Source organism: Sciurus carolinensis, chromosome 4 (genome assembly GCF_902686445.1).
Source record: "Sciurus carolinensis chromosome 4, mSciCar1.2, whole genome shotgun sequence".
In the NCBI taxonomy this organism is placed as follows: domain Eukaryota; kingdom Metazoa; phylum Chordata; class Mammalia; order Rodentia; family Sciuridae; genus Sciurus; species Sciurus carolinensis.
In genome coordinates this window covers 152,267,658-152,293,521 of record NC_062216.1, presented here as the reverse complement: position 1 = coordinate 152,293,521, position 25,864 = coordinate 152,267,658, and the positions used below count along the sequence as shown (strand labels likewise).

The 25,864-nt window shown below is 36.1% G+C and overlaps 1 protein-coding gene across 4 annotated transcripts in view; it reads left to right on the top strand.

Moving 5' to 3' along the window:
• Ntn4 (netrin 4) overlaps positions 1–25,864 on the top strand; it is a 100,147-nt gene that overhangs the window by 34,549 nt on the left and 39,734 nt on the right. For all 4 annotated transcript variants that reach the window (XM_047551708.1, XM_047551704.1, XM_047551705.1 and 1 more), the window contains exon 3: positions 1,451–1,729. In XM_047551708.1, coding sequence (XP_047407664.1) covers positions 1,451–1,729 — 279 coding nt within the window. The remainder of the gene's footprint in view (positions 1–1,450; positions 1,730–25,864) is intronic.

Genomic DNA, 25,864 nt, shown 5'->3' with positions numbered 1-25,864 from the left:
AATAGCCAGTAGCCAAAATCTGTACCATCCCAGCCTTCTTCCCTCTAGTTTCCTCTTCAGAACCAAAGTGTTAAGTTGCCTTTGAAGCCTATCTATAACCTACACAATAAATTACTTAATTCAATGCTCCATTAAACCAAAGGTCCTTGTCAGCCACTTTCCTCCTTACATTTGGTTGTAAGTGACTTTTGACTAATTTTGGAAATCAAATCCACCTTGAAGAGAAGTATATTTAACACCAGCAAGGATATCCCCAAAATGGGCTACCAGCTTGGAGGGCAGTTCTAGAAAAGAAGAACCAAAAATTATTGGTAGCAATAACAGCCCCAAGTAATAACTAGGCAGTCTTTGAAAGGGTCAGACTTCATTTAGGAATATAAATTCCTGGATCTTGATTTTTGCAATTGCTTCCTGACTTGATCTTCCAGTTTATATTGTTTACCATTTATTTATTTAGGTTCTCATGCATACTATGCACAAGCTCTGCCACTGAGTTATATGCTCCCAGCCCCTATTCTTTACCTTTTACAATCCATTCTCTTTGCAGACGTGAGTTAATCTGTTTATCTGGGTGTGATGGCCCACACCTGTAATCCCAGCAACTTGGAAGGTTGAGGCAGGAGGATTGCATGTTCAAGGCTGGTTAGCAAGGCACTCAGCAACTTAGTGAGAACCTGTCTCAAAATACAAATAAATGAAAAAGGACTGGGGATGTAGCTCAGTGGTAAAGTGCCTCTGGGTTCAATCCCCAGTACCAAAAAAAAAAAAAAAAAAACAGTTATCTTTTTAGAAGATGTGACAACTCAGATCAGATCACTTCTCTGCCTACAATCAACCTTTCAGTGGTTTCCACTACAATTAGAGTAACTCTACCATGGCTTTTTTTTTTTTTTTTCCTAGACAGGTTTTCACTAAATTGGCTAAACCAGCCTTGAACTTGTGATCCTCCTGCCTCAGCCTCCTGAGTTGCTAGGATTACAGGGATGGACCAATATACCTGGCTTACCATGACTTTAAAGGGCTTTCTTCATGTCTGTCTGGCACATGCTCTCTGTCCCCTGTAGCCACTCTTCCTTTGGTCACTGGTCTGCAGTTGCTGACCTTGTTCTTCTCAGCCCAAGTCAAGCTTGACTTGCTGAGGGCCATTAACCTTGATGTTCCTTCTGCTCAGAATGCTCTTTCTTCAAGATCTTTGATTGGCTGCCTTTGTCACGGATGTCAAGTCTGCACTTGTTACTTAGTGTATACTTCTACCTGAAGAGGCAGCACATCTGCTCCCTAGAATAACAGGGTGGCTCTTCCCCAGGTGTGATCAAGGTCTAAAAACCTGTCGCTATCTTATCACTCATAGATAACAAAAGGGTATAAATCAAACTGAGACTGCATTGGGCAAACATTTCAGGGTTTGCACACGGTCCTCTACACAGGTGATGTTTTCTTTCTTTTATAGGTTATTTTCAGAGCACTGTCACCACCATACGATGCAGAAAACCCTTATAGTGCCAAAGTTCAGGAACAGCTGAAGATCACCAACCTCCGTGTGCAGCTGCTAAAACGACAGTCTTGTCCCTGCCAGAAAAATGCCTTGAAGGCAAAGCCTCAACATTTTACCCACTATGCAATCTATGACTTCATTGTCAAGGGCAGCTGCTTCTGCAATGGCCACGCGGATCACTGTATACCTGTTGATGGCTTCAGACCGGTCAAGGCTCCGGGGACGTTTCATGTGGTAGGTAACACAAGTGCTCCTCTATGAAAAGCAAGTTGTAAGTACCTTCAGCCTTGGGTGGTGGTAGTTTAAGTTCCTTGAGATTTGGTACATGCCTAACAGAACTTCTTGTTTCCCCCTCTGCTGAATCACTCCTCCAACTCCACTCCCATTCTATAAAGTACCTATTAACTTGTTTTTTAATCTTCAATTTTAGTTGAAGTCATGTGTGATAGATTTCTTGGAAAACATCTATGCCAGTTTTTAGTACTATAACTTTCAGATATAAATCCTAAGGTGAGCAGTAGGGAGAGGTTGGCATAATCACATTAGTGGCATTAGCACACAGAAGCCAGCTTTGACAGTAAAGGGGGACCATTGTTGAGTAGGTTTTTGGTATGGGGAAAGCAAGAACCTCAATTTAATGCCTGTATATTTGTTGTCCAGAATAATAATTCTCTGTGAAGACCAGTCTGACCCTTCTTCACCCTAAGACAGAGTTAACCTTTCTTTCTTCTATGTTCGTACATTTTGTGCTTTCCTCTGAACTTTTTCTTGTCTGCATCCTCCAAGAAACCATGAACTTCCCAAAGACAGTTATCGCATGATCATCACATCCTCAGGACCAAGTTTGTTACCTGAGTCAGGAGCAGATGCTCAATAGGAGTTTTATTGAATGATAGCAACATAGGAATAGGAAGATGATGAGAAATCAGTGTCATTGTCTCACCTCATCTTCCAAAAAAGAAACAGTGGCTCCGACAGCAAGCACCTTGTTGGGATACATCCAGAATTATAGAGATTAGTCAAGAAGATGAGTAGGAGAGCACTCTAATTCTTTTATCTTATAGGTCGCCCTGATATTTCTGAGCAAATCAAAACAAAAACAAAATTAAGTTTAAAAGGCCTCAGTGTATCCTTATTGCATTACCTGAAGAACAGATTCCACATTCTTTTCTTGTTCTCCCAGCCTTAATATAGAATAGGATCACCATGGACTAAAGCTGACCCACAGGACAGCATGTGCTGACTGGGCTGTATGCAGGGCACAGAGCAGCATTGGGGGAACTCAAATGACTAAGACAGTAGCCAGGGAGTAACAAAAGCAGAATCAGTCTATTACTGCTAGTGAATCTGAGGCTCCCAGAGTTGAAGAGAATGAAGCGTTCATGCAACAAATACCTGCTAGTTTACAGACATTGAAAAAAGTTTGAAATTGTGCTGCTTTATGGAGGTACAGTGGCATACACCTGTAATCAGTGGCTCTGGTGGCTGAGGGGGGAGGATCCTGAGTTCTAAACCAGCCTCAGCTACTTAATGAAGGCCTAAGTAACTTAGCAAGACCCTATCTCATAATTAAAAAATATAAAGGCCTGGGGATCTGGCTTAGTGGGTTAGCAGCCCTGGGTTCAATCCCTGGTTTAAAAAGAAAGAAAGAAATTATACTGCTTCAAATAAATAGTGGAATAATTTAGTGTATCTTGGTTAATTGCGTTCAGGTATGACTCAAATAGGAAATAACCCAAATATTCTAGAGACATGCCAACCTAGACTATAAACTAGAAAGCTTGTATGAGGTTCATAAATTTCTGCCATTATATTTTGGTGAATTCATGAAAAGAGGCCTTTTGTTTCAACTGTATGTTATAATCCAAGATTTACAGGTCCACTTCAGAGTAGAGTCCTGAGAAAAAGGACAGACACAAGACTGGGGCCCCCATTGCATGGCATAAAGTAGGCCCTCAATAAATATTTGTGCAGCAAATGACCTATGAGACAACCTAAATAGCTCTGATCAACCAGACTAAATTACTAGGGTTCTCAAGAGCCTTATAAAACATTCATGAGCATGCATTTAAAAATGATCGTTTCTTTTTTTCTTTTTAAGTAAGTTCTCTGGGTGTAAACTTTCAAAGAGTTACCAATACTTCCTAAGGCTGAAGGAGAAAATTCTAGAAGTTTTTCTTTATTCTATTAAATGCAAAAAGGAGTAATTACTCAAAGTGAACAGACTTTTGTAGAAACCTTAAAATAAAATTTTCTTTTACAACATTCTGCTGGCAAGAAAATTACCAATTCAAGGAAGTAACTGAACAACCAAGTAAAGGGAATTATATATTGAGTGCTTTTCCATTTTAAAATAAGGATGTTTGAGTGAGAAGTCTTCATTCTAAAAGATCGTATGGAATGAAAACCTCATTTCCTTACTGATCTCAGGCTGCTTTGAAATTGAAAGCAATTTCCTATTAAAATAACACTAGTTTTCTGACATACTGCTACCCAGTTTTCATACTGATTTCATCTTCCACAGCAGTGGTAGTAGCCCTTTGTGCTATAACTAAGCATGTGCCTGAACTAGGCCAGGCCAAGCCAAACCTGGAACTCGGACCAGGTAAGGGATAAAAAACAGGGTAAGTGCCACTATGTCGGCTGCCAGGGAGCCAGTTCCATGAGAAACCTTTCTCTACTCTTCTTAAAAAAAAAAAAAGTGAATAATTTTGGTTTCAGCTTTTTTCCCCACCCCTAAACTTAAAGCAATTTAAATATTTAAAAATTACATAATATCTATATTTTTCTGGATTGTAAACCACTGGTACAAGTTGAGTATCCCTTATCTGAAATGCTTAGGACCCAGAAGTGTTTGGGATTTGAGAATTTTTCAGATTTTGGAATATTTACACATATTCAGTGGGATATCTTGGGGACGGGATCCAAATATAAACACAAAATTCATTTGTTTCATATACACCTTATACACAGAGGCTGAAGGTAATTTTATACGTTATTTTTACTGCATCTGTGCTGTGACTACAACCCATCACATAAGGTAGTGTGTAGAATTTTTCACTTGTAGCGCCATATCAGCATCCCAAATTTTCAGACTTTGGAGCATTTCGGATTCTGGATTTTTGGATTAGGGATGTTTGACCTGTTTTGAATTTGAAAATGGTCACTTCTTTTGAATGTGAAGCTTTTATTCCTATAATTGTGAAGCTGAGCAAATTACACATTACAAGCATAATCTTTTGCCTCAGTGAAACACCTGCAAGTTCACTTGCATTCCCACATTCATCTGTGGATGCCATTCATTTTACATATATCTCTATAAATAACTGTATTCACTGATTATACCTGAAGAATGGAAGGTAACCTCTTCAGAAATGTTATTCTTTGTGAGGCACTGGGTTAGGTCCTCAGCACCACATAGAAAGAAAGAAAGAAAGGGAAGGAAGGAAGGAAGGAAGGAAGGAAGGAAGGAAGGAAGGAAGGAAGGAAGGAAGGAAGGAAGGGAAAGAAAAACAGGCATTGTGTCCATCTACAACTAAAAAAAATATTTAAAAAAGAAAAGTTGTTCTTTGGCAAGTTAGTTTGTCTAAAGTGTGTGTGGACAAATGTAACTTTCTTTAGCACATATTTTATCTATAGCAGTGTCTCTCCAAGTGTGGTCCATGAACCAACAGCATCAGCATTACCTGATAGCTTGTGAGAACTGCAAATTTCCAGATTCTACCCCAAACTTAGTGAGTCAGAAACTCTGGAGGTGGGGCTCAGGACTCTGTTTAACAAGTCCTCCAGGTGATTCAGGTGCGTGCTAATGTCTGAGAACCTTTATAGACTGAGTCAATTCATCTGCAGATAACACTCTTCCTAGGATGAGAAATTAATTGATGAAATCTGATTTTATGGCATAGAATTCTTGATGGCCGATGATAGTGAATTGGCGAAGTTCATGGAAATGATACGTGGTCTATTTCTTAAGCTATCTAAGATTTTAGGGTCATTTCCTTTCTCTGCAAAAAGGGATACAAATTGGCAGCCTCATGTGTCCTTTTTTTGTGGGGGAGATGGAACCCAGGGCCTCACCCACACTAGCCAAGCACTCTTCCATTGAGCTATATCCCCAGTCCCCTCATGTGTCTTCTAAAGTGTTACCACCTTCTCCATATTTCCCTTCTTCCCATTTCCCAGTTGGCCTGCACCAGTTCCATTTTTCCTCCACTTTCCTTTTGCTGGAAGGCAGGACAATACAATGATTAAAACCCTAACACTGCAGTCAAATGGACCTCAACGTGACTCATGATGGCATTTACTAAGTTACTCAGTCTCACTGAACCTCAAATTCCAAATAAAACAAGCATAATATCTACTTCTGCAGTTACTGTGAGGACTAAAAGTATGATAGCCAGGGTCTGGGATCTGGTAAGCCCAACTTACATTGCTGTTATCATGCTGCTGTGTTATCTCAGTCACCTCTACTGCTTCTCCCACATACACTTCTTCCCCAATAACCACAAAAATAAATCAGGGCTACACGCCGCTTGACATGTTTACAAGGATAGGATTTTGTGACAAGGAGAACTGTACTTTAACTCCAGCCTGCTGAGATCCCAGAAATTATGTGAAAAGGAGATGTTAAGCTTTCTTCTCTTTGCAGCTGTAGAGGACTGATTTAGTTCTCTTTTTTTTTTTTCCCAGCAGCTGGTGACTTTATAGCTGTTGGATGACAGATGGTAATAAGAAGGAACATGGACTATTTCATTGTTATACTAAAATATCATCCATTGAATAACACAGAGGCCATAGAGTACCATGGAGAATTATTTAAATGCCTTAAGTTACACTTGTTAGGATGAACTTTTCTTTCACAATGAGAAACTCATTAGAAAAGGGCATTACTATTTTGACTGCTGTGTATTAAATCTAAGAGTAAACACTGAAACCTGTAGAGCTATGTTAATGGGATTTGGGGATAATGTACTCAGTCACCTCGCTGTTTAAGACAGGTTTTAGAAGAATCATTCATATGGTCTCATTCCAAAAGTTTTTCCCAACTGAATCTGAGTACACTTATTCATGTATTTATGTTTGAACATCTCACATATCACATCTTATAGCTTCAGGAAAAATTTAAAGCTGTAGCTTGTCTTCTTTTGAAAATTTCTTTACTATGACTAAGCCAAAAGTATATTTTGAAAGTTCTTGAATACTCACAGCCTAAAGGAAAAGATTGGAGGGTTTAAAAAATGTTATTAAATCAGAATTTTAAAATATTCTTATATATTAAAACATACATTCATGTTTGGAAATGAACATCTCTAAATTAGCATAGAAAAAAATCTTAGCATAGAAGAAATTAACTATTATGAATTAGGAGTACCAACAGTCCCCACTTTCTCACCAAGTGCCATGTTATATACTATCAGGCTACAAATGTTATTGAACTTAATCTTCACAACTATATAATATATTATCATCATTTTCGTCCATAGATGAAGAACTAAAGCTTGGAAATGTTAACTGACTTCCCCAGAACTCAGAAAGGGGAGAGCCACACTTTAAATTCACCTGTCAGGCACCAGTGCTATGAAAGATATAGATCTAACCAGGGTTGACATTATGCTAAGAACAGAGAAAAGAGGGGAGAAAGGATGGGAGGGACAATGGGCAGGGGGATGATGGGTTCAAGGGACTGAGCGGGATGATGGCACTTGGAGGATGGAAGTGAGGATGTGAAAGAGCAAGTTTTCACCACCAACAGCTAGCTGTTTTCTATTTTATGAAGCTCTTTTTCATCCACTATTTCGCTTGATCTTTACTACAACTCCAGAAGGTATTTTTATAACTATTCTAAAAATAAAGGAAATTGAGGTACAGAGAGATTAGCTTACTTATTTGAAGTCACAGTAATAGAGCAATTACATGCACTCAGTTTTGTCTCTACTGTACCCCACCTCCACCCACAATAAACTTCCAAGGGGGGAAAAGAACTCCTATTCAAAAGACTCCTCTTGTAGGGATGGGTAATCTACACAGATCATCTACATTTTAATATGGAACGAGATATTAACATTGGTTCTGCCTTCTCTTCCATTCAGCAACTGGCAAATTGGTCCAAAGGGAGGAAAAAGAGAAAAAATGACAACAATAACTTTGGGTAATCTACAAAGTAAATAATTTAGAAGTGGCTGTCTTTGGCAGGGGGAAGTTTCTTTGGTTTCATTAGTAAGAGGTATTTCTGGATTTCCTATCCTTTACTTCCATGTCTAGTCCTAAATCATTTTTGCTGTGGATGTAAAGAAGCAGCAACCTTTCACATTTGCATTTCTCACATTAGGATCTGGAGGAATAGGTAATCCTGTCACCAAGGGGGGCACAATATTTTCCTAATATTAATAAAACATAAAGTATGCCAACTTGACAGTTGATGTGAGGCTCTTTCTAATTGGTCTCAAGGTCTTAAACTTCTTTTCAACACTCCTGCGTTAGTGTGGTACAGCTTTGCCAGTAGTCCTTAGCAATGAGTAACTATTCACTGAGCAATGAGTAATTACTCTTTTTATTTGATGATTAGGAAACCAGAAGTCTTGAGAACCAGGGGCATTAGAAAATAATCTTTGCACTCATGGAAGGATTCCCTATGGGATTCCTTTCAAGGGTTCCCCCAGGACATTTAAACATTTATTTATAAGTATTTAATTATTTCACAGAGAGGTAAAAGGATAAAAGCATCTGAAAGCTAAAATGTTGGTGTGAGAGCTGACATATCGAAAAGTAAAATAGAAGCTGGTGAGAAAGTAAGGATGATCCTCCAAAATACTACATTTTTCATTCTGCTTTTTTGTGAACATGCTTTGCAGAAAGGGAAGCACATTTATATCTAGTTCAAACTGGGGGTACTGTAAAGGTACAAAAATGGATCTCTTTAACAGGTTTGAACTGCCAGTTCTATAAATTTGGGATAGAACATCTTAAATTTGTTATTTTTCTTATTTTAAAATGTCCCAACTCCAGGTTTAATACATATCTCTCTTTGAAAATTTTTTCATGAACAATTTCGTTTTCGATGTAGCATTTTGGGGTCCATACTGTGAATAGTTGAGAGCCTGGAGTCAGATCTCTATGTCTGGAAGACCTGATCTCCCAATAATTGCTAATATAATGGGAGGAGAGGAGGGAGGAAGCTACACGGGAAGAGGAAAGCTAAGGTTACAGATGGCTGTCTGACTTCTGGTTCACAACCAGTGTCTCTGTAGTATTTCATTTGCATCTTGCCAATTTTGTAAGAGCTGGAAATGTACTTCACTTGTCCTAATGCAATTATATTCAGTAGAAGATAAACTGTAATTTAAGTCCTTATTCCCTTTTACAAGGAGCATATTTGTTGAACAGACACATAAGTTTAACACATACACATTTTATAATATAAAGTCATAGAAGACAGAAAATTCACATTTTTTTTAGTAATGTAGAACTCTGCTTTCAGTTTAGCTTTTCTCTAGTTCTTTAGATACGAAAACCCCAGAAAATTATGATTTTTTTAAATTAAAAAAATTGCTAGCTTTAAAAGAACTCACATGTTAAAAATAGAAAATGATTACATAATCTCACCATTAAGTATTTTATGTATGATACTCAACAACTATGACGTTCATAAGAATAAACACTGGTCAAGTGTCTGTTGCCTTTTATTTCTGCATATCTAAGTACATCACTACTGGGCATGGCATGTGGCAGGCTCAGTCAGCTCTCAGAATTCTGTGGGGCAGTGGTTTCATTGTTTGCCAGATAAGAAACTAGTTGGGGCTCTAAAATTAAAGGGAACACGGAACCAGACTATGTCCATATACTAAATAGAGGCGACAATTCATAGATGTAGCACATTTATCTTTTCATTCCTGTTTGGAATTTCAGTTCCCATGTGTAATAAAAGATAATTTAATTTTGGGATACACGGGAGTAGGAGAAGTGAGTACAGCTTGCTCCAATCTTTTCCACCTACTTTCACTAACATGCAAAACAAAGAACTGTCACCTTTCTCAAATAATCAGATTCTTAGTGGTCTTTCCACAAAACCCCAGTCATTCCTCAGGTCGCCCAGAGCTCCCTGTATTTCTCTCAAATATAGCATTTACCTCACTGCATTGCAGTCATTTACTTCCATATGCAACTTTCCTTATCCACTAGAGCATCTGCTTCTTTCATAGCAAAACTGGGACATTTGTATTGTCTAAAATGTAATAGGTTCAAAAAATTCCTTGTTAATATATGAATGAATTAATTAATGGCATTTAAAAGATAAGAGATTCACTCCAAATAATAATGTTTATAATAATGACTTTCTTGATTATGTCACACATTTATATTTATTTTCTCTTTTAATTCCCCCCCCCAAAAAATGAATAGGGCCAGTATTTTTATCCTATCCTTGGTAGTAGGAAGCCATATTATGTTATTAATGATCTTATCCAAGATTACTGAGAGTAGAGATTAAAAAGTCCATGTATCTAATTTCAAAATTTATTCTTTTATGTCACATTTACCCACATAATGCTAAGAAAAGAACCTCAGAACAGCTTAGTACTGTTTCATATAGAGTTCTTCTTATTTTCAATTGATATTTTCATGGTCTTATGAAAGCAATAAGATAAAGACTAATAATCCATTATAAGATCATCTCAAGGAAAGGAAATCCTCTTAAATAGGCTTTGTAAATAAATGCAATCATGTAAATATTAAGAATTCAAACTGATTATTCTACCTTTGATCCAGAGTCACATTTCTTCAGAGAGTAACTAACTTATCTTCAGTGTCTTTCCATTATTGGATTTCTGAAAAATGTTGAAAGGAAAAACAGTGAGATTATTTGATATTGCCATTGTTTTTCTTCCTCTTCTTCAGACATAGATGACACCAAAACTTTGGAACATTTTTTATGTGATTTTTCTGGGTTGAACAGAAAAGAAGTTATAATGGAAACTCATTTCTATTTCACCTATATTGACTTTTAATTTTAAAATACCATTCTAACATCAATTTACTTCTTTTTTCCATAATATAAAAATCCTTAATAATTCAATTACAAAACATTTGGTTTATAATTAATTAGCAACTAAAACATGTTAGATTTGTTACTGAAAGATCTGATTCACAAGAGATATTTGAATCCATTCTATTGTATATTATTTCCTTAAATTCATCAGATTGCAATGGAATTAAAATAGCCTTGCCAGGGAATTAAATTGTTATCATGCAGTACATATCAAGAAAAGCAAGATCCTGCTCTCTGTGCTTTAGATATTAAATATTGAGTAATTATGAAATTTAAAATGTTCCAATTTTAGCAATAAATTATTCTTATCAAATCTACTAATATCTGCTTGAATGGAATGCTCAGAAGCCAAAGAGCTATATTAGCATAAAGGTATCTCATAACAAACAGTTTATAACATTTCAATATCTAGTATAGTCACATTGCATACGTTGTAGGACTTGAAAAAAACAGAAAAATATAATTTATAAATACTAAGACATAGATGACCTTAAATACATCAGCTACCTCTCAGTATAATAAATAGTACTATTTTTCCATTTAATTTATTATACTAGATTTTTTTAAAGTTTTTTTTTATGCTACAACATGCATTGAAGACATTTAATTCTAGAAATTGAGTTTTTACTTCTTAGTTAAGATAAATCCTTTAAAATATTTTTGTCTAGACATTGCTAAGTCAGTCAACACTGATGCACTGTTTTTCTCTAATTATTGGAAAGAGTAGTAATACTTCCCAGTTGAGGAAAGAAGAGTAGTATATTCTTGGTTATAAAATTTTACTCCAGTAAATATCAAGAATTTGAAATTCATGGTTGGTTTAGCGTTAGAAAGTCAGCCAATGTACTGTTTCTTAATATTAAAATAGAGGACAAAAACCACATGATTTCTCAATAGATTCAGGAAAAAGCACTTGACAAAATCCAGCATCCTTTCATGAATAATGAAAAAAATAGCACACAAAAAACTAAAAATAGATGTTCCCTTCATCAACATAATAAAGGTCATCTACAAAAAAAGCCACATTTATAACATACTTAGTGGTGAAAGACCAAATGCTTTCCTTCTATGATCAGGAACAAGACAAGGATGCTTGCTCTCACCACAGCTATTCAATTTTGTACTGGAAGTTTAAGCCAGGGCAATTAGGCATGAAAAATGAATAAAAGGCATCCAGATCAGAAGATGTAAAACTCTTTTTCTTCACAGATGATATGACCTTATATATAGAAAAGTACATGTGTGCACACACACACACACACACACACAAATACACATACACAAATACTGGGCCTGATCAACAAGTTCAGCAAAGTTGTAGGACATAAAATCAACATTCAAAAATCACTTGTATTTCTATATAATAGCAATGAAAAATTCAAAAATAAAATTAAGAAAACAATTCCATTACAACCACATCAAAACAAATAAAACACTTAGGGATTAATATAATCAAGTATTAGAACTGAAAACTCAAAAGCATTGTTAAAAGAAAGTAAAAACCCAAATAAAGGGAAAAACACAAAAGGTTGGACACAAAAGTTCATATATATTATTATACCTTTTATATGAAATGTCTGTTCATGCACTGGAAGGCTTAATATTGTTAAAATGGCAATACTCTCCAAATTGACCTACAAATTCGATGAAATCTGTATCAAAATTTTAACTGCCGTTTTGCAGAAATTTACAAGGTAAACCTAAAACTCATATGGAAAAACAAGGAACCTCAAATAGCCAAAACAATCTTGAAGCAGAACAACAAAGTTGGAAAACTCAGAGTTCCCAATTTTAGAATCTACTTCAAAGTTATAGTAATCAAAACAGTGAGATACTGGTATAAGGATACCATATAGATCAATGGGATAGAGAGCTCAGAAATAAACCCATATATCTGCGGTTTATTGATTTTCAACAAAGGCATCGACACTATTCCATGAAGAAAGAACAGTCTTCTCAACAAATAGTGAAGGGACAATGGAAAGCCACATGTAGAAGCATAAATGTGGGCCTCTGCCTTACAACATATATAAAACTAATTTAAGAGATCAAAGCCTCAACACAGAGCTCACATTGTAAAATTCTTAGAAAGAAACATAGATGTAACTCTATGACTTTGGATTTAGGGAATGTTTTCTTAGATATGATACCAAAGCACAAGCAACAAAAGAAAAATAAGGGACTGGGGTTGTAGCTCTGTGGTAGGGCACTTGCCTAGCATGTGTGAGGAGGCACTGGGTTCAGTTCTCAGCACAAAAGAAAGAGAGAGCTGGGGAGATAGCTCAGCTGGTAGAGTGCTTGCCTCACAAGCACAAGGCCCTGAGTTTGATCCCCAGTACCGCAAAAAAAAAAAAAAAAAAAAAGTAAAAGAAAGAGAGAGAGAGAGAGGAAGAGAAGAGAGGAAGGAAGGAAGGAAGGAAGGAAGGAAGGAAGGAAGGGAGGGAGGAAGGTCCATCAATAACTAAAAATATTGAGAAAAAAAGAAAAATAGATTGAATTTCATCAAAATTAAGAACTTTCATTCAACAAAGGACACTATCAAGAAAGTGAAAAGACAATAGAAAAAACAAACAGAATGCAAGAATGGGAGAAAACTTATCCAAATCATGTATCTGATAAGGTCCTAGTACCCAGAATATACAAAGAATTCTTATAATTCAACGACAAAAAGACAAATATCCCAGTTTAAAAATGGGCAAAAGGTGTGAATGGACATTTTTTCAAAGATATGCAAAGGGAGTCGGAGTAGAGTGCTTGCCTAGCATATATGAGGCACTGGGTTTGATCCTTAGTGCCACATAAAAATAAACAAATAAAATAAAGGCATGCTGTCCATCTACAACTACAAAAAAATTTTTTAAAGATATGCAAAGGATCAATATGCACATAAGAAGATGCTTAATATCTTTAGCCATTAGGGAAACTCAAATTAAAGTGAGACCGTACTACACATCCACTAGGCTAGCTATAACCAAAAGACAAACAATAACTAGTGTTGGCAAAGACATAAGGAAGTTGAAACCCTCATATGTTGCTGACTGTAATATAAAGTAAGTTAATGCTGTGGATAAGAATCTGTCATTTCCTTAAAAAGTTTAATATAGAGTCATCATATGACCCAGCAAATTCTACTCCTTAGTCTATACCCAAGTGAACTGAAAATATATATTTATACAAAACCTTGAACATAAATGTTAATAGCAGCATTATTCATAGTAGCAAAAGAGTTGAAATAACCCAAATGTCCATCAGTTGATGAACAGATAAACAAATACAGTATATCCATAGAATGGAAGATTATCCAACTAAGGAATAAAGTGCCAACACATGCTACCACATGGATGAACTTGGAAACATTAACAAAAGAGGTCATTAACATAAACAAAAGAGGTCAGACACAAAAGTTCATTTACTATTCTTCTAATATGAAGGGTCTGAGATTGGCCATTCCATAAAGAAAAAACAGTTTGGTGGGTGCCAGGTGTAATGGGGAGTAAGTGCTTAATGGATGTGAGGTTTCTTTCCAGAGTGATGACAGTGTTCTGGAATTGGTGTCAATGATTGTACCACATTTTGAGTAGTCTCAAAACTACCTATACATAAGTATAAGTATCCTTTAATTATCCATTAAAAAGATTTAAATGATGAGTTTTATGTGAATGATAGCTCAATAAGAAAATATAAATCACTCAAAAACAAACACATGGCTGGTTATATGGGACTTTTATAGAATGAATATATTTCTTTTCAAGTCCCAGTCATTAAACTGTTTTTAAAAAGCAGTATCTTTGGATGGATGGGTTTTGAAGAGACCGATGCTTCCAACAGCCATGGCTGTTGTTTCTGGACATATACAGTGGATCACAGATTTTTTAATGGCTGTCTATCCTGTTAGATTTGCCAAACAAGGAGAACTTTTAATATAAATCAGTCATTTCCACCTTGGTCTTTCATATGAACATACCCAATAATGCAGACTGTGTTCTACAAGACTCCCACGGAAACAAGTGATTTCCCAATATGAAGAGAGGTATCTGAATGAATTAATTCAACAACAAAAACTATGAAAGAAAATATGCCTTAGCAACTGGCTTCTTATACTACAATCAGGGGCTCATTTATCTTAAACAAGTCAACTTTTGTAACACCCTCTGCACTGTATAGAGTACTGAGTGACAGTCAAACAGGGCTGTCAAGAAAGAAGGAAAACAGAGGGAAATGTGAACTAGAATGAATTAAAAAAAAAAAAAAAAAAAACTTTGTAAGAGAATGCAAAGTAGTCTGTGACAAGGAATTTTCCTTTAAAATAAGCAAAAGCTATGTGATCACATTGAGCAAATGAATGTCAATGGGGTGAAAAGTACTTAATAATCCCCACAGCATTTCTAATAGAATCTACCTGGCCCCCAACTAATTATAAAAACGCATCTAAATCCTAAAAGACATTGAACAAGACCCTACAAAACCTTCCTTCATTCTCACGTCAAGCCCTGCTGAACAGATAAGTTGCTTACAAAATGAGTCCTATTCATTTTTGCTTTCAGTTTCCCAGGTTCCTGCCTTAATATCGTTTAAGACTTTTAACAGCATGTTAATAGTTACATATTGTTAATTCCACTTTTGCAATTTCTTTCTGAAAGTATTAAAATTAAATAAGTACTAAGAAGTTGAAAATGAGTTGATCCCTTTTTTTCCCTCAAAGAGATTATTTTTGGTGTTTGTGGGAAGGAAAATTAAAAAATTCCCTGGATGACATCACTAATCTAAGATGGAGTTTCTCATATTTTGGGAGTCTCTTGAGAGTTCTGTTATACAATTGACTTGCTGTGTGATCCTGGAAAAGTTTAAATATAAAAAGACAAGTGCAAAGTGAAACTATGAAAACAAGACTTAACTGAGATCAAATGAAGAGCAGAGAGGGAGTTAAATGGCCACATAGCAACTGTTCTCGTAACTGAACTTAGTGACTTGGCGGCAATTTTGGCTTGAAAGAAATTTCAAATTACCTAGTTTTGTAGTAAAGCAGTTTCTTATATGATATTATAGGAAACTCAAAATTTACCCATGGACAAGCTCAGCATTATACATCTAGTGATATTTGTCAATCATTTTTTTCCTCTTTATTTGCAGTTGAAGAAACTGTGACTGTTACAGTAGAGGAAAGAAGCCAATTTGATATTCTTAAGCAATAAAGTGTTAAGATACACTGAAATAAGCATCTTAAAAATCATAGCACCTTACTTTGTTGACAGTTGGTACATGCAAATCTGAAGCCAAATTATGCATATATGCTAGCTCAATTCACTTGTAGGATCTAGTCAAATTATCTGTTAGAAATCATTTTTTAAACCAGGCACAGTGGAATTAGTCCTGTAATCCCAGCAGCTCAGGAGGCTGAGGCAGGAGGATTGCAAGTTCAAAGCTAACCTCAGCAAAAAAGAGATGCTAAGCAACTCAGTGAGAACCTGTCTCTAAATAAAATACAAAATAGGGCTGAGGCTGTGGCTCAGTTCAATCACTGGTACCCTACCCCCCAGAAAAGAAATCATTTTTAAAGCCCAGTGGCCAGAAATAATTTTTCAAACCCAGTGGAAACAAAGAACAAATAAGAACAGTTCTACATAAGGAAGTAATGGTATGGAGGGGAAAAAAAACTCCCAAGTTGGTAATAGTGTGATCTTATCTAAATGTCATCTTCATAAGCCTCCCAGGCATTCCAGCTTTCAGTTCAATGCTATTTGCATTTTTTATAGCAGAAATATTTCTTACAGTCCCCAGAGGGAAGATAAAGTACCTGATGATACTGAAAAGAGGAAGCTGGTAGAATTAATCTCACGAAAATATAAGACATTGAAAACTCACTTCTCTATATAAAACATGTAGCAATTCCATCTTTAGAAGTAAATCCTGAAGTATTCATGTTTAAAATAAAAACTTCAGTTAACACATGGAAGGTAATAAATAGTACTGTTAAAGGATAAATTTTTAAAAGGGAATCATGACTCATACAGATATAAAATGAAAATGTGTTAGAGATGAATTTAACTCATTAAACAAGGGGCCAGTAAGACATGACAACCAGTTCAAAGGAAAATTCAAAGAAATCATATATTCATAGGCAAATAAAGCATATAATTACAAATAGATGCAAAACAGGTCAATAGACACAACTGATTTGTGTTGCTATGAACAAAAACTATTTGCATTATTGCTAGTTTTCTATGACTTACAGAGTTGCAAAATAGTTCAATGATAATAAAGGGAGAGATAGCCCAGAAGGGTGTGCTAGACAAGGCACTTAATAATATTTTCCCATTTCAGATTTATCAGGTTTTTTTGGTTTTTTTCCCCCAGTAGTAGAAATATAATTTGCTAATTTGCAAAATAGGCAAAGAAAAATAATTCTGGTTTTGAGATTTACCAAACAAGTGCTGTATTTGAACTTCCAAACTTCACATTTATAAATGAAAGTAGTCCCTATCCATGAGGAAAGAGATATGTTTGTTCTGGGAAACCATTTCTTCTCTGATAGGTAAATAATACTCCTACCTAAAGTTACTCAAAACCCCAACATTTAAACTCAGTTGCTCACTTGCAAAGAAAAAAAAAAAAAAACTATCAAACCAGTGAACCAATTTTAAACATTTTAAAACAATAAGAATACTATAACACCTTTCATTTGACTTTTTTAAAAAATATGCCATTTTTTTTTCTCTTGACTTTTTAAGTGAGGTTTATTTTATTGACAATATTTTGGAAGCTGGGATGTACCTCAATGGTAGAGTACTTGCCTAGCATGTACAGGGCCCTGGGTTCAATCACTAGCACCACCAACAGAAAAAAATAAATAAATCTAAAAAGTCTCTGCGATTTATTTGAAAGGTTCATGTTATGCTTCTTTTCACTCTGGGGCAATTTCTGCCTTTCTGAAGAAGACCTGGTTGGGGTGGTGGGGCTGTTTCTTTGCTTTCTTTTCTTCTTGGCTAATCATCCAATTTTTACAAAAGTGGTCATGTTATATGTTGAAAGACAAACCACAAAATTTATTTCGGTTCTTAGTTCTAGCTGTAATCCTGCAAAACAAAACTGCTGTACTGTAACTCCAAGCAATCTTGGAATCAAAGCTCAGAATTTGGAATACATAGAAGTGGTAAAATTTGGAAAGTGTATATGTGCACTTGCTTCCGAGTATCCCTTCAGCTCTTGATGTTTTAGGGTCTGTGCATTGCATGGACAACAAAACAGATAAACTTTCAATGAGATAAATCAACCAAAGCTCTGGGGGCATACAAAATTTTTTGCATGAAAAATGGAAATAAGCTAATCTAAAAATCTACCTAAAGCATTAGGTTTACATGGTGATTTCCTGTATTATTCTTCATAATCTAAATTAAGACTGACTGTAAAAGTCATCACCTTATATGACATTACTACCCTTTCCTGATTATATTAGGGATAGTAAATAACATAAAGAAGACACTATCCACAAAGAGGAAGTCTTTAATTCAATTAATTTACATTCCCATTGTCATCTCCATTTGTAAATTTATTCCATGGAGTTTCAGATAAGATTTGTTAATGCTTGCAGTGGCCTGGAAATTCCCCTAGGAGGCATTAGATTTTTTCAATGAGCAGAAAAGGTTTTTACAGCAAATCAATGAGTATCTAAAAGCATTCTCTACCCCTACCTGTAAACTTATTCATGCCACATATGGGAAATTGAGACAATCTTCCTTTATTCACCCACCTTCAAAACTTCCTTGCTTCTTCCGGAAGAATAAGATTAATAATCCATTCAAGGACAGAATACCCATGAAATGGCTCACCATGGGTCCAAACAAACCTTTGTCCTGAAGAGTTCTTAAAGGACAAATTGTTTTGGGATGTGCCAATTTTATTTATGTATCACTCTGACTTGGTCAAAGTAAATCCCTCCAAATACATTTTCCAGAACATTATAAAAACATAGGTTAGGGGTTAATTTGGGACTGTGGAGTCAGATGGCTACAGTACAAAGTAGCCCTACCACTTACTAGGATGACCTTGGGCAAATTATTTAAACCCCTTAGACCTTACTTTACTCATTTGTGAAACTGGGCAATAATTATCACACCAACCTTGTAGAGTTTTTGCGTAAATCGAATGAGTTCAGGGCTGGGGATAAAGCTCAGTTGGTAGCGTGCTTGCTAGCGTGCTTGCCTTGCAAGCACAAGACCCTGGGTTCAATCACCAGCACCACAAAAAAAAAAGAGTTCATATTTATACAATGACTAGAAAAGTGCCTGGTGTATTGTAAGTACTATGCGAGATTAGTTACTATTACTATCATTGTTATTTGTCATCATCTCCATGACAGATTCATGTTCCTTAGACTTACAATATATCTCCCAGAGATGCCCAGGTATGAGCCAATACATTCTTTATAGGAAGCACTTTGAACAAATCTGAATGTCTTCAACAATTGCAAGTATCTCATTCTCACTTCAAATGCATAATTAGCACTCTCAGCCTTGTTGGCAGTTTTTAAAATGGAACTAAGCTCAATAACAAAAGTTCTCAAAGTCTCACTAAATATATAGCAGCTGAATGAAAAAAAAATAACATATTTATTGAAAACCTATTATATGCCAGTTACTAGGGATTCAAAGAAATTTCAAGCCACCGTTTCTTCTCTGCAAGAGTTTACAATCTAGTGGAGAAAGGCAGATAAGCATTTGATTCCCATACAGAGTGCTAAATACTTAACACTTTCTTTCAAAAATTTGCATTGGCTCCATTCATGCTTTTTTCCCCTGATCTGTCAGTCAGAGCAGGGTCTTGGCAAATTAGTGAAGTAGGCACAGTTTGTCTTTGGCTCCTTCCCGCTCCTCTTAAGACATTCCCTTCCCCTCCTCCAGGAAGCCCCTTCCTCCTCCAGGCAACTCTGAGTCCAGTTGTAGGATTGAAAACAAATGGTTAGAATTCCCGCTGATAGGTTTTTGTTCATAATTTAAGAATTTACCCCTCCTGAGATTTCATTTGTATGTGTTGTTTTTTGTGGAAATGGCGAAAGAGCCCAGGGCCCAGGAGCATGCTAAGCAAGTAAGTGCTCTACCACTAAGTTACATTCCCAGGCCAGTACGTGCCTTTTTATAAGGAGCTTCTGAACCTGCAACCTTGTGAGAGCTGAAGGAATGATCTCCACGGGAAGAATGTCAGGCGACCAGCTACCTGGGAGGAACAGTCCCTAGAGGACTGGCCAGTTTTCATTCTCTGTCATAATTGCTTTTCACCCATCCCTCCCTTCATTTTATTGTCTGTGCTTTCTGTGTTCAAATATACACTAAAAAATAAATTCTAGAGCTTTTCATTTTCGCTTGTATTTTTCTGTCTATGTTACTAGACAAGAATTTGAAACACTGAGTCTTCAACCAAAATAGGTTGCCCCATTCTGACAGGGTGTTTCAAGCCCCCTGTTTCACGAAGCACAATTATTATGCTTCATCCTCAACACAGAACTCTTACTTCTGTTAAATTAAAACATGCAAACCTTTAATAGGAAAAAGGCATATTTTATTCGTTAATGAAAAGGCAAAACGTGCTCACAATGCTTTCTATTCAAAGGTTGTGTCGTAGCATTGTTGTGCCTGTTTTTGTCTGCATAAGAGAAGCAGGTTCCAACAGGCTAGCCTGTTATTAGAATTTATCTCTTTTCATGCATAAGAAGTTCATTCTTTTAGAAGTTAATCCTTTTCTTTACAAGGGACATACTATCTCTTTAGAAATTAATCAGTTTTTGCCTTCACGTTTGGTCTTAAATTGCCACATAGTATTGTTCCCCTTTCTAAATCATTTGTTATAGCTAAATAGAAGCCCATGAATTGCTGCAGCTGCCTTTAAGTGGACATTTTTCTTCAGCTCATAGAATAAGCACTGTTTGTATTCTTCCTTCACAAACTTTTTTTTTTTTTAAGTTTCAATGATGGTTTGAAAGAATATTCATTTTCCATTGGACAAAGCTGCACAGTAAAGAATAAAAAGTCCTGTATATATAAACAGTAACAGTGCAATGGCACAAGGAAATAACTATTTGTGAAATTCAAAAATTTCTGAACACTAAGTCATAAAACAACCCTTTTTTTTTTTTTTCTCACTAACTTTCATGATCATTTTCAGGAAGACCTGAACAAGAAGGTCAAACAACAGTTTACTTCTTTCTTGAAAAGCAATTGGGAAGCAAATTTATCAGATATTCTCTAAAGAATTTAGTTAAGATGAGTTCTCTGAAGCACTGACCTTGATTTTCTGCTGTGGAACTCCACCTTGGTGATTGTCTTCGGGGAACATCAACACTAGATGACAAAGCACATCTTTATTTGGAAGGAGAAACTATAATGATTTTGAGTCTAAGATGGTGTCAGCCACAGAAATGGACGACATGGCATAGAGAGTAGAGGAGGAAGAAAGCAGAAAGAGAAATAAAAGTAAAATTTATTTAATTCGATTATAGTCAATATGAAAAATGAAAGTTTATCTTCAGACACTATTAATGGTTACTTTCCCATTTATGCCACATCAGCCATGAAAGAAGACATATTGTCATAGTTCTCCCTTGGTTGATTTCAGATGATTCTGGAAACATTCTGGTGAGGTGGCAAGAGGCCCCAGCTGTGTTATGAGAATCACATCTGGTAGCTCAGAAAGGATTATGGATAGTTGCCTGCAACCTCACAGTCTCTACAATACAGAGAAATCAGCCTTGAAATTACAGAACCTTAAGACTAACACAACGCTAAGGTTATCTTAGGTCAATCTTCCATCTAATATCTAAATAGTCTACAACATCTTGATAAGTGATTGTCCATCCCATATGATCGACACTGCCAGTGACCAGGTTCCCACAACCTCCTCCCATGTCCCATTTCCTCAACCACATGACAGCTGACTTCTGAAAGCCTTCTGCCCACAACAGAATAACAATAAAAAACAACTTTTCTAGGCAAGCACTGTACGTCTGCTAGTGATAGAACTGACAGATAACTTCCTCATTTTGCCCTGATTTAAAATCTTAATGTCTATAGTTTCAAATGTGAAGAGATGATATTTTCTCATCCACGTCTCTTTGACTTTCTTTTTTTTTTTCCCGCAGTGCTGGGGATTGAACCCAGGGCCTCATGCTTGTGAGGCAAGTACTCTACCAACTGAGCTATACCCCCAGACCAGCTTTAATATTTTTGAGGAACGTGGGCAGCTCTTAACATACACGCTATTCCAATAATTCTTTGGATTATTCATTCAAAGTTTATAGGAGTCCTTTCCTATAAGATAAATATGCTAAAAATGACTGTCAAGTAGGTTAACATTAGTAGCAAATAAACTCAACTAGATATGAGAATGAAACTTATGACATCAAGAGAGAAAGAATTTTTAGCATTTACAGAGGGGTTTCTGAAACTTGGAATGTCCAAAATATCTCTTGGGTAATTAGGAGTCATAGTTTTATTATTAAGGTAAATTTTTCATTTTCCCATTAGACAGACAGACATCACTTTTCTTCAACTAAACCTGAAGGGCACAATTCCATTTTCCTGCTCTTTACCTAGTTCATGTTTGTGTACCAAATAAGAGCTATGTTTAACTTGTTACTAAAGTTTCCTTTTTTGTCTTTTTTTTTTTTTCAATGAAGACCTAGTTTTACTTGCACATTTTTCACGAGCATCAAATAGTGGGTGATCTTTCAAGCTTGAACAGCAACAGTTGTATCGCTGAGGAAGGATTTCTTGTTTCAAACTGTCTAGGTAATGATTTACAGCTATTTTTGGTAATTCTCAAAATGACAGCTCCTTGAATTTTTCTGTATGCAGAAAAATTTGCTGGACTAGCATCTTTCAGACCCTGGGAGGCTCATCCCAAACCTTGGCATGTGGGAACAAGGGAATGCCATGAAATCCTTACTCCAGAGGGAACTAACCTGTCCAGCATTATCTTGTGATACATGTGAATGTTTGATGAGGTTACCCCCAAATGTCTGTGACCTCCTGAGGCCTGGAATTTGTGAGACAGGATGAACCTATGACTTGGGTGAAATTACATATAGGCCTTCAGCATTCCAAGACCACAACTGGTAAATGGAACCTATGGCAATAGTTGAGTTCCTCTTTAAAAAAAAGAAAGAAAAAGAAAAAAGAAAAAAAAAAAAACTAACACAACTTTGCAACATCTATCTCCATATAGTCTTTAATATATGGTTGCTAAAAAGTAGAAAAGATGCCAAAGGGTAGTGAATAAAATTAACAACCTTTAGAAATTCTGAATGTTATAGAAAATGCATGTGGGTGCCACTGGCTATTGGAAGGCATAAACTGGGGGTGGGAGGGATGTAGAAAAGAAGCAGTAAAAGGGAAGCAGGAGAAACAATAGGCAATTAGGGAAGTAGAAAGTATTTTTCTTTAAAGCGAAGAAAAGAAAACGTTTTTAATATACCTTTCATTTATCTCCTTACTTCAATGGATCTGCATTATCTACAGGATAAATTTTAGTCTCTTTAAGTTGATGTTTAATATGTTCCATGACCTGGACCCCACTACCTCTCCAACACGTACTTCTGGCTTATTTATTGATTGTTCCTTGAACGTTCCTTTGGGGTTCTTATTTTCTTGCCTTTGCTCTCTAAATAAATTCCTGTGTACCCTTCAAGACATGACCCCAGGGACTGCACTTAGACATTTTATACAGATAGTACTTATTGACCTTCTTCTCTCTCTGGATACTCCTTTATCTAATGCCCTACTCAGATAATCCCTCTGTCCCCCTTGACAGCAGTGATGGAAGAGGGGTGGTTTATTATAAGAGCTCTGACTCTAATTCTATCAATTCACATGTATTTTGTATATCTTGTTTGCTTGTGTTTTGTTTATGACATGGGATTTAGACATTCACAAAAACTGCCCTTCCTACTAATCTCCATTGTGCTACTGCTATCAGATACATGTGTCTTCACTTCATTAAACTCTTGGAAAATTTTTCCTATCCAGTCAGTGTTTCCAAAAGTTCCATTTTGTTTGAAACCAGCATCTAGTACTACAAGCAAAACAATGAGTCATCGGTTTTTACTGAGTTTTTTTCCTTCACATTTTTAGTTGGTGTATTATAGTTGTACATAATGGTAGAATTTGTTGTTACATATTCATACATGAACACAATATAACAATATAATTTGGCCAATATCATTCCCCAGTATTTTCTCTTCCCTCTACTCCTCCCTCCCACTAGTCCCTTTTCACTACTGATCTCTCTTCGATTTTCATGATATCCCACCTTTTTTTTTTTTTTTTTTTCCTCTCTAGCTTCCACATATGAGAGAAAACAAATGATCCTTGACTTTCTGAGTTTGGCTTATTTTGCTTAACATAATGTTCTTAAGTTCCATCCATTTGCCTGCAAATGACATAATTTCATTTTTCTTTATGACTGAATACAACTCCATGTGGTGTATACATGCATTTTCTTTATCTATTTGTCCATTGATGGACATCTAGACTGGTTTAGCTAGTGAGAACTGTGCTGCTATAAACATGGCTATGCATGTATCACAACAGTAGGATGACTTTTTAATTCCTTAGGATAAACACCAAGAAGTGGTAGGTCATAGGGTGATTTCTTTTCTAGTATTTTGAGGAAACTCCATACTGATTTCCATAGTAGTTGTACTAGTTTACAGTCCCACCAGCAGTATAAAAGTGTTCCTTTTTCTCAATGTCTTCTCTAGCATTTATTTTTCTTTGTATTCTCAATGACTGCCATTCTGACTGATGTGAGATGAAATCTCATACTAAGAGTTTTAAAAGAAACTTACCAAGTAGAAGATATTTGATAAGAGTTTCTATTTTTTTCATGATGAGAAGGAATGCTGAATAAAAAAGATTTAATAAAAGCAGTAGGGCCTCAGTGTTCACATATACTTATATATGAAGATACACAGGAAAAACCAGATTTCCAGGAGCTAGGATGAAAAGGCCTCAGTACCAAATGAATTCCTGCAGCTCTCCAAGTTTAAGTGCAGCTTTGTCTTTAGAGCTTGCCTGCATGTGTGCATGGAGAAGTGTGATGACCCTTTATAGCTCCATGGACCTCCATAAATAAACCGTTAATGTCAGAGACAGTCGAGAAGAGAGGCCCGAGAAGATAGTTTATTATCACTCAACACATACTTGGGCATTTCAAGACCAAAACCAATAAATGGAATCTATAATATTAGCCAAAATTCTAAAGAGAAAATTATTAACAAAGATTTTTGTAATACCAATTTACTCCAAGGAGCCAATCCTATCCTCTTTTAAAAATATCTCTATCCTTGCTAACCCCTGAGAATTAAAAAAGACTGCAATTATTTTCATTAAGCATGAGAACTTTATGTTTCTATGTACTGAAATTAAATTTAATAAGATGGTCACCAAAATGTTATCCATAAAATTTTCCCGATTATGACCCTCAGGCATCACGTGGTTCATTCACGAACAGCCTCTAAGCCCTGGGTATAATCCTGCACTTGAACATAATGAGAGCACGATGCCCACCGCAGTCACACGCGTGTGCCCGCCCTGAGGGCCTCCACCATTGGAACGATGGATGTATATGTAGAGAAGCATAAAAAGACACAGGTCCTGGACGTGGTGACAATTTACTCCAATGTCTGAAATAACAGTATATCAATGTATTGATGTGGCTGTTTTCCAAGTTTGTTGAACTTTAGGGTCTCATTTTGGTTTGGCCACTCTTAAGTACATGTCATTGTTAGTAGTTCCCTTTTTGTTGCAATCAAAATATTTTAGATACAGTGAAATAAACTTTGTTCACAGACTCTCCTCACACCTTGGTTCACTTTGGTTTCTCTTCTTGGAAGGTATCTTCCCTTTGACCTGTTAGCAATGGCTGCCCATCTGTCGAGGGCTCAAGTCCCAGCACCTCTCACAAAGCCCTCCACAACTGCAGCGCCTGGTGACATCTGCATCTTTTCAGTTCCAACATCATTTTTCTTCTTAGGTATTTACATACTGACCTGTTTATTTCCTATTTTTTCCCACACAAATCCTTTTCTCTAACTACACTACCTCCTTCTAACCAAGACAGTGTAGACCAATGGTGTAGCATAATGACCACCCCCTACAAATACTTGTTAAATATTTGCTGACTGGTTGGTATAATTTGTTACCTCTAACATTGTCAAGGAAAAAAAAAACCCTCTTAGATCCATATATACAAACCCCATTTGGAGCTGCTTTACAAAGTTTCCATATTTACAGTTGTGATGTCAGTATCAGTAAATACATCTTGGTACTGGAATCCAT